The 14,361-nt window shown below is 42.8% G+C and overlaps 1 protein-coding gene across 4 annotated transcripts in view; it reads left to right on the top strand.

Moving 5' to 3' along the window:
- Positions 1-13,421, top strand: part of APAF1 (apoptotic peptidase activating factor 1) — a 73,394-nt gene extending 59,973 nt beyond the window's left edge. For all 4 annotated transcript variants that reach the window (XM_018569829.1, XM_018569827.1, XM_018569828.1 and 1 more), the window contains 5 exons: positions 2,963-3,082; positions 5,564-5,689; positions 7,331-7,456; positions 8,723-8,848; positions 12,831-13,421. In XM_018569829.1, coding sequence (XP_018425331.1) covers positions 2,963-3,082; positions 5,564-5,689; positions 7,331-7,456; positions 8,723-8,848; positions 12,831-12,977 — 645 coding nt within the window. In that variant the 3' untranslated portion in view covers positions 12,978-13,421. The remainder of the gene's footprint in view (positions 1-2,962; positions 3,083-5,563; positions 5,690-7,330; positions 7,457-8,722; positions 8,849-12,830) is intronic.
- The last annotated feature ends 940 nt before the right edge of the window (positions 13,422-14,361 follow it).

The raw sequence follows: 14,361 nt of genomic DNA, 5'->3' as shown, positions 1-14,361 counted from the left end.
TTTTACTTTTTTATATGTTACTTTTATTTTTTTTTATTTATATTTATTTTTTTGCACTTATTGTTATTGCTATTATATAGGGGGACAACAATCCCCCTATATAATAGCAAAGGCACACTGACAGGTCCTCTTTATGGAGACATTAGGGGTCTCTAGGACCCCTAATGTCACCTGTGGACCACAAAAGAAGCTGATGAAGCAGAGATCTGACGCCAACGAGCACATATAGACGATCGGCGGGCTATGGAGCCGCTAATCGCCTATATGTGAAACACCCGGTAACGGGTGTGTGCAATGGTCGGGTCTTTTCTGCCCGTGCGTGCCCGCTAGGGGGGCGCACGCGAGCAGAAAAAAATTGCCGTCTGGAGACGGCAACCCGCCAATGCTGCAGTGCCGTCCGTCCGTTTTTTTACTACGGGCGGACGGCAAGTGGTTAATGTCAATGGTTTTGAAATGGGATGTCCAAAAATTAATGTAGGTGTCAAGGTCAAGCTTTTGGACATATAGTGACACAAGTGTATGAGGCAATTTCTTGGTGATGGGGAAAGCCCAGCAGATGCTGGTGGACAGGATGACTGTACATACACAGTATAGTTAGGCTCCTGAGATAGCACCCACCCACCAGTGCACTATTGTGTTATCACTTTTACCCCTTCACATTCTGTCAGGAAGCAGGGGGTGTTACCCCTGCTCGGGAGCCACGGGCAGGGCACAGGTCCCCCCTCAGCTTGGTAGAACTGGTGCGGGTACGCATGTGTGAGTCGTGTGTGCGCATGCGCAGTACGCAGGCTGTGCGCGCACCACCGGAAGCGTGCGCGTAGCGCTCCTGCGCCATTAGGCATGAGATGTGAGCCTTGCTGGGGGACGTTCCCAGTACACACCTTCCATCTCTCTCGCCTGCCATTGGTTCCCGGGGAGGGAAGCCTCCTGGTTGCCTTGGTGACCGGGGTGTGGTCTTACCTCCCCTGGCTATAAAAACCTGGCCTGAGCTCTGGCTTATTGCTGAGTTATTCCACCTCATGGTGTGACATACGAAGCTCCCCTCCTTTGTGCCTTGCTGCCAGTTTCCTGAACCCTCTGCTGACCTCCCGTGTACCGACCTTGGATCGCCTATCGCCTCTGACCCTCTCCTACATGCCTCGACCTCGGATTGCCCTCGACTACCTCTTTTAGATTGCCCCTTGTTACCTTGCCTTCGGACCATTCAGGCTGCTTCCTGCCAGCGGGTTCCCTCCGTGCTGCTTGCCCGCAGACGCACCTGATACATTCCAAGTACCAGGATATCTACTGAATGGCTACATAGTTACATAGTATTTGAGGTTGAATAAAGACATAAGTCCATCAAGTCCAACCTATTGCGTGTATGCATTTATGAGCTGGTGTGTGCTTGTATATGAGTCCATGTGTGATTTTTCTCTTGGCAGTACCTGTACCCCTTTATGTTACGGTCTCCAAGGAACTCGTCCAAGAGTTTCTTGAATTATTCCACACTCTTAGCAGAAATCACTTCCTGCGGCAGCGAGTTCCAGACCCTAACCGCTCTAACTGTGCGTTCTGCGTTCTGTGGTTCTCCCTTGCGCCCTGTGTGGTGACATTTTTTTTCCACCAATTTTAGGTTGTGCCCTCTGGTCTTTGTTACGGAGCTAACAGTAAACAGTTTGTTACTGGGGTTGCTGCCACCCTTGAATAGTTTATACATGAAAATCATGCCCCCCCCTTAATCTCCTAACCTCCAAAGAGAACATATTTAATTTTAACAACCTTGTTTCATAGTTCAGATCCTCGAACCCCTTAATGAGTTTGGTTGCCCTCCTCTGGACTTTTTCCAGCTCAAGGACATCCCCTCTGAGTATCGTTGACCAAAACTGGACCGCATACTCCAGATGTGGCCGAACCAGTGATCTGTAAAGTGGCAAAATTATAGACTTGTCCCTGCAATACATTCCCTTTTTAATGCAAGACAGGACTTGACTTGCTTTGTTTACAGCAGCCTGGCACTGCGCGCTGTTATTCAATCTGCAGTCTATAATGACCCCCAGCACCGAACCCTGGGGCACGCCACTCATGACCTCAGCCAAGTCTGAGAAGGTGCCATTAACTGATACTCTTTGTGCACGTTCTTGTAGCCAGTTTTCTATCCACGTGCACACTAATTCATCTATGCCCATAGACCTTAGCTTGTATAACAAGCGTTTATGTGGCACCGTATCAAATGCTTTGGAGAAGTCCAGATATACTACGTCCACCGACCTCCCCCCATCCAGATCTCTACTTACCTCTTCGTAAAAGGTCAGCAGGTTGGTCTGACAAGAACGATCCTTCCTAAATCCATGCTGCACATCACTTATTATACTATGATCCCGGACGAATTCCACTAAGTAGTCCTTAATAATTCCCTCTAACAGTTTACACACTATGCATGTCAGACTAACTGGTCTATGTTCCCAGGTTGGCATTTTGACCCTTTTTTGAATATAGGTACCACATTAGCCCTTCTCCAGTCGGTTGGCACTCTACCAGCCATTACCGATTCCTTAAAAATGAGGAACATATATGGTGATATGCTTTATGTAGGTGCACGGGGCTTAATATTGCATTAAGTAACATGTCTACATAAAATAAACATTTATAACTAACTCATTTACTATATGTCCCCTCATAATTTTATAGATGCTTTTAAAACCGAAAGACTACCACATCATTCTGCTATATTCTTTAGATTATTTTTAACATTTAATGTGCTTTTCTACAATAGAGTGGTTTAGCTTTTTGTGTTTTTCTTTATGAGGAACATACATTCAGTGCTGAAAACAATGTATACAGTATGTGTTATGTTCCCTTTTATAGTTTTTTCTCTAAATTTGAACTGGATTTTTAAATGTTAGAGTTTACTTTTTTTCACATATTTCCTGTTAATTTCTTGATATTAGAGCCATGCATTTAGTAATGTGTTGTTTTTTAGGTTTGGGACTGGATGTCTGGCCATAGCATTGTATTACAAGGGCACAAAGAAGCTGTGAAATGTTTTAGGATCTTACAAGATTCCAAACTTTTGTCCTGGTCGTTTGATGGGACAGTGGGGGTAAGGAAACTTTTTTTTTTTTTTTTATCTCGGTTAATTAAAAGTTACATGCACCCATCAGTGATATTACAAATTTACCTCTAAAGCTGCCCATACACCTTACGATTATTGGCCGATTTTGGTATGCAATTGCGTTTTTGTCCGATATTCGTAAGGTTTATGGGCAGTGTACAACCGCGAATACTGTACAATCGATCGACTTTTGACTAAACAGCAGGTTAGAAAACTTCGGTCGATCGTACGATTTTCGCAAGGTTGGAGGCGTTTCCGTCAAAATTCGTACGATTTACACTGCACATGCTGTCACGTACCTAGTTGGAGACTGAACGTGTGAGGAGGCCTCCCTTGCACCTCGTGTCCCGAGGACTCTGGGGATGGGTACAGAGGGGTACGAGGACTCTGGGGATGGGCCAGTTGTGTGGAACACCGCGCAAGCCGAAATCCAAGTAAACGAACCGCGGTCAATTCCAATCGAGCAATAACGGTACAGAGTGGTCATGTAGAAGCGAAGTCCAATAAGCAAATCCAGGGTCGAGGGCAGGCAGCAAGCGAGAATCGTCAAGGGAAGTCCGGGTCACAACAAGTCAAGCAGAAGATCACAGAAGCACAGGAACACAGGATAGCTGACAATAATCCAGCAATATGGTGGTGCTCTGGCTGGGCTTATATAGCGGTAGCGATTAATGGGATGAGTCACTTCCTGTGCGCCACTTTGGCGCGTTTCCGTGTTGGTTGTGATCGCCTGCGCATGCGCGGAAGAATGCGCGTCCGAACAATATGGAAAAGCCCGCCTGGCGCATGTGCAGTTAGCGGGGATCTCTTACACATGTGCAGACGAAAATATGTGCTGTCGATTACCGCAATTCGTCCAGGTGCTTTCTTTTAATTACTGCTGATTCAACCTTGCGATATTTGGGGCAGGATGGGGCCGCCATACGAAAATTGTACGACGGTTCAATCATCGGACAAAAAGATTTGTCCGATGATCGCAAGGTGTATGGGCACCTTAAGTTATCCCAGTCATTGAATCACCACACCTAGTTTCCAGCTGCACCCTCCCACTGCAGCCATCACAAGAGATCCTATTCTTGCTAAAGGCAGAGTGACTCCCACAGGCAGCAGCCTCCACCACCCTCTGAAAACCAATCCACCTCAGCTGCTGGCTGGCATTCAGGAGGTGATACTGCAACCTCCTGAGTGCAGTTTTTTCTTTTTATAATCCTAATGGGGATTTTTTTTATTGCAATACCGCAACACAACTGTGTACCAGTGTGGCTGCTACATGGACGCATTGCAATGATTGCGTTTGACAAACAACATGTTGTATATTTTATGTCTTGAAGCCAAGCACCGTGGCAATTTGCACAGCACTGTTTGGCCGCAGTGCTGTGTAAATTGCCACGGTGCTTTGCTTCACGCAAGGGAGTGGTAAAACCGGAGATTAACCGCCTAGTTTTACCACCCTATTGCTGCCCAGGTAAATTAGGCCTTAGTGAAAGGGTCAGAACTAGAAACTCTGACAGAGTTAAATGACTTGATTAACTGGGTTATGGGCCATACTAATCATCTATAGAACTTTCATCGTTTTCAACTTCTATTATTTAGAAATTGCTTCTTGTACATGAGTGCATTGAGTGAAATCAACCAAGAAATCAATGTATGGCTTGATATTTGATCTATGGATCCTGGTGGAGGAAAGGGCAATACTGGGGTGGGGCTGGGGTGCAATACTGTTGATTACATTTATCTCTGAAACTGCCATTTAGATATCAACTTTGGTAAAAATTGCCTCCCTGTAGCTTGTTCTCGGTCCTGGCAACTTATTGTTCCCTGAACCTTTCCTGTAGACTCTGACACTCAGCACACTACAAAGCAGTACTGAGGAAGTGGAACAGGGGACAGGAGCAAGCTCCGGGGAACCAAATGTTAAAATGATGATCTCCAGATAGCAGCAACAGGGTCATTGATTTATAGCATTACACTTATCTTCCCAAGATATAAAGTTCAAATCTTTCTGGAGTTCTTCTTCAAAGGTGTACTCTAGCCAAACATGAAAATGTAGCATTTAAACTGACTCGGCCTCCTGTTTAAGGGCTTTAATTACTATATTGGCATTCATCTATTGCAACTAGTTGCTCTGCTGATTAAATGTAAAGATACACACGTTATGTATAGAATAGGGAAGTGTTTAGAACCCCACTCAGATCTTTTTTTCTGACTTAATTCCTGGGAGATTCTTACCAATTTCTAGCCCAGAGACAGTGATTACTGGAATATAATGTGAGGAGAAATCTTCCCAACAACAATTAAAACCTACCAAAGGTCCCAACACTTTCATTGTATTTAAAGCTAAAATCCAATGTTTTGGCTGGAGTTCCACTTTACTGTTGCACTGTATTTACTGACATGGGACAGTATTTAGTGCTTTGGTGCTTTTGATTCTATGTTATCTTAGTTTAAGTATACTAATATTTCTTTCAGATATGGGACCTTGTTAATGAAACCAAAGAGGAAGAGTTCCTTTGTCACACTGGTGCTGTTTTGTCGTGTGATGTTTCGCCTGACTTCTCAAAATTTTCATCCACTTCAGCTGACAAGAGTGCCAAGGTACAGTAGAGACATGGTACATAACTAAGAACTGGAGTATAGAAAAAGGTGCTGGGAACAGTATAGTGGATGTACACCGTGCACCATTGTAGGCGGGCACAGTACAGAATTCAAGACCAGTGTCGAGAGCCATTTGACAGTACCAAGGGCAAAGACCTAGAGTAGTACATGGGTCTCAGGAAGGTCTTTTCTGGTTAAAAAGCAAGTGGAGAATCCTTTATCAGATGACTCTCTCTAGGGGTAACATATGGGATGCTTCTCATTTCAATGTTCATTGTCTGTCTGCCACTCTGGAGAATCAGCTCATTATCTTTGTCTTTATAATCCCAATGGGGATTTTCTATTGCAATACCGCAGCGCAACTGTGCACCCGTGTGGCTGCTTCACCGGTATTCATGTTAAAAGGATTAGAGAATGCTTGAATGTGTATTCAGATTTGTGCTAAAATTCTCACATAATGTCACCTAATTGCCACTTGTTTTGCACACAGATCCCAGGTGTTCATAGTGTGACGCACCTAGTAGTGCCATTAAATTGATTGTGGCTGGGGAGGAAGCGAAGGCCATGATTCTGTATTTGCTTTCCACATGCAGGGACATGTTTTGTTATAACAAGCGTACACGACTGCTTTCTTTCTATGAAGCCTTTTTAGTTCTGAGTGTGCTAAGCAATATATTTAAGAATTGCATGCTAAAGGCATTGGATAACAAGATCAGCTTTAAGAAGTATCATTTGTTGTATGCATTGTGGGCCCAAGAAGGATACTATGATTTGTTAAGGTATAAATGGTGTTGTCACCTTTTACAGGTAGGAGCATATGTTTGTGCAGTGACCACTAGGGGGAGTATTAATGTCAAGTGACCAGATGAAAGCATTGTTTGCTGCCTGCGCTGAGCAGACTTTAATGATTTGTATGCAGTAATGAGTGTATAGTGTAGCATAGGAAGGACAATGTGTAAAGTGGGTAAGTTATAAGGTTACTTTTTCTTTTCTTTTTTTTTTAGGATAATTGTAGCATTTAATCTTGACATTCAAACATCAGCTACCACTGCAGTTACTCACACTACTTATATTTACTGTACTTCAATATTTGTACTTTTGTAAAGTTTATTTTTATATTTGAACAGTGGTAGCTTCAGAAAGAGACACTACACAAATTTGCCATCTATAAGGTGCACATGGTGCAGTCAGTCCTCCTTCAGGAATATGAGTACTGCTGTCAGTTCATTAGTAACTACTATTCCCCTTTTTTGCCTCTTAAATCTTTCCTGGGTTAAGACTGTGCAGAGTGCAATACCCCATAGCAACTAGTTAATTTTCATCATCTGACTAAGTAACCTGATTAGTTGCTGTGAGTTACAGCACTGTGCACTTATGAAGTAAGCCACTTTGATGTTACATGAGCATATTACTGGGTACTGGACCAGTGGCCTTCATCAGATGGCCCCATTCAGCAGAGTATCTCAAAGTTTTGCAATGCCCAAGCAGTTCTGTTATATCCTGCTTTGGTAGAATCTTCTGGATTACTATGGAACAATTATGCATTTTGTAAATGAGGCCTACTGTGTGCTGATGATGTATGTTCCGATATACGTAAAAGAAAAGAAAACGGATAAAATGAAAATGTCCCTTTTGTCTCAGATTTGGAGTTTTGCTGGATCATCTCTCCTGCATGAGCTTAAGGGTCATCAGAGCTGTGTGCGCTGCTCCAACTTTTCTTCAGACAACAAACTTCTAGTCACTGGCGATGACAATGGTGAAATCATGGTATGTCTGAGTATTGGTGTATGTAATGTACACTGTTGAAATGTATCTGAAAGGGTAGCCAAGAAATATGTATCCTGCAAATAGTAATTTCTCACTACCAAATGTATTGTGAATCCATACACTGACACCTGCCACAATTTACAATAAGTTCCACAGGGTCTCTATGGTGTAACAGTCAATCAGCAATGCTCACCCTCTCTGCTTACTGCAGTGCTGTAGTTGTAACAAGGCAGGGGGTGTATCAGACCACTGTAGAGCAGTCTTTAGCTCTAGCCTCCTGATAAGCATAGGGGTTTTCTGCTAAGTGCAACTTTACAGAATGAACCAACATTAAGATAATTATCACTAGAGCTGCATTTTTACCATGTGCATTGCATTTAAGGCACTCTTCCATGCTTATTGGAAACAATGGACTGTGGCTTGTTATTGCATTGGGCTGGCGTTGAGCAACGTGTGAATAGGCCTTACTGTTTTGAACAACCCTGACTTGATATGTTTAATTTTGGATAAACTACACATGGGCTTTAAGCCAAGTTTTTGTGCAGCCCTGGGCTGCTTTGTCAGGATTATCAAGTGTTTTATTAAAATATTGACTCCTTTTATACAATTGTATAAATGCATGTGTCAGCATATTTTGCTGTTCTTAAAGGGAGAACTATGAGGTGAGGGATTTCCACTCATCCTCATAGTTGGAGCTGACCTGTGACAAAGAAGCTGTCACAGGTCGGCTCTATTAATCGGGATGTGAGCAGAAACATGCCGCCGATCGGCTCACTTTCCGATCGGCTCCCTGCAGTGAGCTCCCTGTTCCCCGTAGAGATTCCCCCCTCCCCTCTACTATCCTCCAACGCTGAGTGGAGGAGGGAACAAGGGGGGGGGGGCACAGCTGGCTCTGCCTCTAGATAGGCAGAGCCAGTTGTCACTCACGCAGCTGGGTGGATCTTGACAGTATTTTCGGGATCCGTCCCGCCTGTGGCCCTCTTAATAGCCCTCTATATGCTGAGCTTTGGGTCACGGGAGGAAGTTAGTATATGTCCTCCCATGCCCCTAAAGAGAATTATGGGGAAAAACACTTACCCCATAGTTCTCTTTTAAAACATTTACAGTAATTTTAACAGAATATGTTTATAAAATGTGTCTGTTTCATTCTCATCATGGCATCATGGCTTGCTTTTCTTATTTGCTATTTGCTCGACTTAATGGTCAGTATGCTCCAGAATTCCATATACAACTATATATTTTTTTTTTGTATCTTCTAATGGGCAGATTTGGACCGTGCACAGTGGGGAGCTGCTCAGACAGTGTCATGTGAATAAAGGTGATGACTGGGTGAAGGATATACACTTCTCTCCCGACAATAAACTAATAGTATCCTGTGGAGCCTATGTCAAAGTAAGTATATATTTGCATTTCTCAGGTTCTTTGCAATATTGATCAAATAAAATCAGTTTTCTAGAAAAAATGGAGACCTACTGTAGAAGCTCTTAGTGATTACAGAGCTGCCCTTTCCTCTTGTGATTTGCAGGGGCAGAAGTCCTGAAAGGACCAGTTTTCATTTCCCAGGCTGCTAGAAAATGCCTGTCCACTTGTGGTTAGTTGAAAGGGAATATATGGTGGTGTTTTTTTAGTTCACATAATCTAAAAGTATAAATTTGGTTTTGTTGGAGGAAACAGTACAGGTGATTCGGGTTTATGAGGATGGCTGGACAGTTGTCATAAACCAAAGATGAAACTCCCCACTTGAAAAGAAGACACATCTTTTCCTCCTAGAGTGTTGGGGAAGCTGAATCATCAGCTCCTTTACAGCATCAAAGTCCAACTGCTTTCTTAGTTGAACCATTGTCCTATTGGGCCTGTTGGATCGATCTTAAGTCCCCCACTGCCACCATCTCCGCTACCAACACTTCTGGGTTTCTGAAAGTCCTCTTTGGCCATTGGGTGGGCTCTGATGATGTAAACTCCTGCGCATGCAGACAGGCATTACATCCTCCCCAGCATCCATTCCATTCACTGCATCTTACCACATGTGCAGTACAATGTACACATAAAATCGGTGGGGAAGAGAGAGAATTTGTTTGGGCAGAAGAAAGTTTGAATGCCTGTTCTGCCAAAAGTCCTTACTTTGTAAAGTAACCTTATCAGTAACTAGATGCCTACATTGGCATCATTTATGAAATGCAGGAACCTTACATGAACTTTCACAGAACTTCTGGAGCACTCCAAGAGCTTTGGATCTACAAGGGTTCTAATATGGAAGTTTTAACTTTAACAGACAAAATTGAGCTTTGGTTTGCCCCTCCACCCTCTTCCAGATGTGATTTTGGCCACTGAGACCAGTGCTGAGACAAGGGCCGTTAGCCCCCCCAATGTAAAAAGGCCAAAGTGAGACCCCTACCATAAGTTATGAACTACCTCCTAGCAATTTTTATTTTATTGACTTTACTTCTGCTTTTAAAAATCAAGCTTGGACCAGGTCCTTCCCACGTTCTGAGCTTCTTTGTTGGTTAGAGAAGCACCTATCAAAATACCAATAGGCAAACCTGAGAGACAAGATGAAAAAAAGGGGCCAAGCTTATCTTGTAGGAAAAGGCAGTCATTTTTAGGTAACCACCTATATTTTTGGATCTTTTGATGTGCAGGTTTCATTCTTCTTGCGCCTTTTGTCATTACATGCTCTGTGATTTTCTCAGTTTTGTGACCGGTTGACTTTTCAGTTGAAGCCTCCAAGTTTTGTATGTGGATAGATGGATAGCTTTCCCCATGAAGGCCCGCCACTTTTCTTTAAGCTGTTTTTCTTTTCTTTGCACTTAAAGCTGAACTTTGGGAAAAGCCATGTGTATTCCTATTGAACTTTAGTGGGCTTTTAGTATTTCTACCAGATCTGTGTAATTATCCAGTGTGAAACTTTGCATTTTGTGTAGGAGCTTCCTTTTATAAAGACCAGTCACTGCTGCTCTCTCTTATGCAGGGTGGCTGGTCTTGTATCCGTCACCTCCTGTAGTTTTCTGCAGGCAGTCTGAAGTGGGTGGGGCCTGTTGGGCCCTCTCACAGCTCTGCTCTTTGCAGCACAGTGATGACGTCAGTGCTATTTTTACTAGATGATAATAGCTGGGTTTGCAAAGGCATTTGGTGCACACGCAGTGGATTTATATCCTTTGCAACTTTTGGGGTATTTGTTTAACTGAAAGCTTTTGTGCTTGTGTTCACCTTTTAAAAATCATTTTTTGCCCCTTCCAATTCACTCTGGGAAATGTCCACTGTCTGGGATTTCAGACTTTGCTCTAAAATTCCCAGTGCTCTGTGCTGTCTAATATCATATGAGCTGCAGCCAAAACTCTTTCTGTCATTTGCCATACAGTGGAAAGCAGGGGCTATGTCTGATCGGCCTGGATTCACTGCTGAGGCATACTGGGTGTAGCTGATTTAAATGCAAAGTCTACAGAACAGGCAGGTTTGACAGGTGCTGCAGCACAATTGGGATTAGAGATTTAAGACTGTGTAAACTATGGGTTTGTCAGCAGCCTCCATCAAACCACAGAGTTGTGTTAGAGGTTTTAATTGGGTTTTAAGTGATATAGAGTAGTGTTAAGTACCAAAGTACAAAGTGCTGATAAGCCACTTCTGTTAGTGTACGCTGTGGCCGGCTATCACTAAAGAATATGGTGGTTTACATTTCTGAGTGCTGATAAGTCAAGTGTGTAAGTGTCTACTGCTAGTGTATTAATGACACTACAAAGTGCTTGCAAATGACTTCCATTTTTACAGTATGGGGTCCTTAGATGTCCTGTGATGTCCCTCAAACTGATGATGACTGACTTCTGTGGTTTAGAAGCACAGAGCCCTTTGCAGACAAGTTGATTTTATTTGCATGTCAGTATTCCTTCTGCTGCAATCCATATCAAGTACTGTAGGTGTACAATCCGAAATCAGGAACATCACTTTCTTGTGTTCTCCTTTTTTATAAAAAAAAAATGACATTTTACATTGTTTTATTGCTTTGTATATTTATGGGGTATCTACTCCTGTCCCATTCATGGATACTGTACATGAGACCCCATTCGAACTTCCTTTACTTTCTTGTAGTCAAAGTCATTACCTAATCTTTACGGAGGGGAGAGGAGTATGTGGTGTTAGTATATATTTATGTGTTAGCAGTCTGCTTTTATCCCTTCATTGACCGGTCTAATTCAGCTCAGTAAACAGCAATTTTATCTTATTGTTATATGTCTGTTGTCTTCCAGGGGAACAAATTGATAGAAATTGGTGGGTTAAGCAGACGGCTTCACCCGAACCAATTCATATCATCAATTTTCCAGGAAGCGTAATCATTCATTAAAACATGGAGAAATAGTAGCACAACATAGTGCCAAGTGTATGGAAACTAGGGATGCACCGATACTGGTATTTCAGTATCGAGTACCGATATTTTTTTTCCGGTACTCGGTATTGGCGAGTCCCATTCAGTCTCACCACCTGGCTTCCCGACTAGCAGTGACTAGGTGACAAGAAAGCATGATGCCGGCTTCCTGATTGGCTGGGAAGCCGGCTCCTTGCTCCCTAGTCATGAGAGAGCATGAAGCCGGCTTCCCGACCAATCAGAAAGCCGGATGCTGCGTCATTACACGCCGCCTGGCTTCCTGATTGTCCAGCTTCTGACCAATCAGGAAGCCAGGCAGCACGTCATTACACGCTGCCCGGCTTCCTGATTGGCCGGGAAGCCAGCTCCATGCTCTCTCGTCACAAGTGACGAGTACTCGCCCAAATACTCAGCATCGGCACCGATATAAGTATTGGTATCGGTGCATCCCTAATGAAAACCCTAACAATTAACTTCTCTTATTTGCGCCTTTTGGACTGTTAAATATACAATAGAAATGCTTTGTTATATGTATTCCATAAGTGCAGGAAAAAAAACCTTTTGATCCTGCCAGAAATTTAGCGAGCTCAGAACTTCCTGTGTAAATCTCAAGCAATCATATTAGCCAAGCCCAGTTCTCTTTTGTGAACTACAGAAAACCTGTTCTGTAGTCCAAGTCGGGATTGAGCAGCCTATGGTGACAATGCTGCTTCTCCACAGATACAGTCATCTACAAGACAGGAAGTGTGTTACTAGCATGATCACCAAGTGAAAATAAAGATCAAATCTGAAAAAAGAAAACTAATGCAGCCACCATATCTAAGGACTAGTAAGCTGCAATACATTGTGTTTTTGTTTGTGGATTTAGCATTAAAATGTATGCGCAGCCAAAAAAATATTTTCTAGTTGCAGATAGAATGGGGAAGGATTAGGGGCTCTGTTATAGAGAATATAGTAAACCTACAAAGCTGTCTGTTGAAGAATGTATTGCTAATTGTATTTGTATTTATTTAACAGTGGTGGGATGTGGACTCAGGAGCCTGCAAACAGACCTTCTACACAAATGGCACAAACTTGAAGTCAATTCACCCGTGTTCTTCTTTTAGAACTTTCGTAACCATTGACAATCTTGGAATTCTGTACGTGCTTCAGTTAGTGGAGTGACAATGACGCCACATGTATTAAATATGCTGTTCCATTATGCTCTTTTGATAATCTACCTGGTAGAGCAGAAAGCAAACTGAGAGCAAACCTCCAGGGATCCTGTACAGAGCTCAGCTTAGCACAGCTCTGAAGTACATTTTTTTTTTTCATTCTAATTGCCACTCGGTGGTAGGCAGCGTAGAATAACACAGAATGTTAATTGTACCATGTTCCTGGTGTTGTCCTTAGCCTACTGTACTTTATGTTATCTGCAAGCAGCAAGACCAACACAATACAAATTGGGTAACTTGGGCTGCAGCTATCTGATAGCTTGGGATATGTTTACTAGCGTGCATGTTTTATACAGCGCACTGATTGACTATTATAAAAAAAAAATTCTGTAAGCTGTGAATTACATCTGGGAACAGTATTCTGATCCTTGATATTTTTCCTGGACAGTCGTACATGTTCCCAGGTCCTAAATGAATATGATTTCTTTGACAAGTTGACCAGTATCTCTTGGTGTATCAGATATCCTAACCTTGCTCCAATCATTCTGATACATTTCAGAAATACTGATCTCGGCAGTAACTTTAGCTACGACCTGTTGTGTTTACATTCGCGGCACTTTGTTTTGTAAAAAATTTTCCAAATGTGCAGAAAACTTTGTCTTCCGATTAAAAAAAGGTGCCTAATGTAAAGGGTCAGTCAACACAAAAGTGAAAAGTCAGCTTTGGTAGGTGATGGATATTTAAACCACATGACAGATTTTCTTGGATTTTTAAACTGTATTTGATATTGGGGATAATTCAACAGGGGGAGCTGGAACAAACAAAGTTAGGTGGCAACACCTAAAATAAAAGATTGACAGGGAGGGTCAAAAATGATGGCAAGAAGAGCTTGCTCTCGGGTTGGTGTCACACAGACGACTCTGCCGCTAGCAGCACATTGCCAGCGGCAGTGTCGCATAGAAGAGCATTCCACTTACCTCTGTGGAATCACTCCCTTGCTGGCCCCAAATGCTGCCAAATCATTAGCAGGGCATCGAGGGACAGACATCTAGCAGGCCCGGCATAGAGACTGGTAAGCCATCTTTTAACAATTGTAACACTGGCAAGTTGTCACCAAGGTCAAGATTACCTGTGTGATATGGCTCTTAGAGTATCCAAGATATTTAAGAAGCCAGTGTCTGACTTTATGCAACATAAATGGACCCCACTGCCATGAGACCCATTGTTGGCTGCTGTTTATGTTGCCTCGGTTGTCCACTTGGAAATCATGACTCCCAGAATGTGCAAAATAGCAACTTGTAACTTGGGTAGATTCCTAATTGTTGCTAAACAAAGGAAACTCAAGCTAACAACTTTTATTGAGGTAGGAAACATCTTTATTATAAAGCTCAAAG

Source organism: Nanorana parkeri, unplaced genomic scaffold (assembly GCF_000935625.1).
Source record: "Nanorana parkeri isolate BGI_ZX_2015 unplaced genomic scaffold, ASM93562v1 scaffold1406, whole genome shotgun sequence".
NCBI lineage: Eukaryota > Metazoa > Chordata > Amphibia > Anura > Dicroglossidae > Nanorana > Nanorana parkeri.
This window is presented reverse-complemented; position numbering and strand designations above follow the sequence as displayed.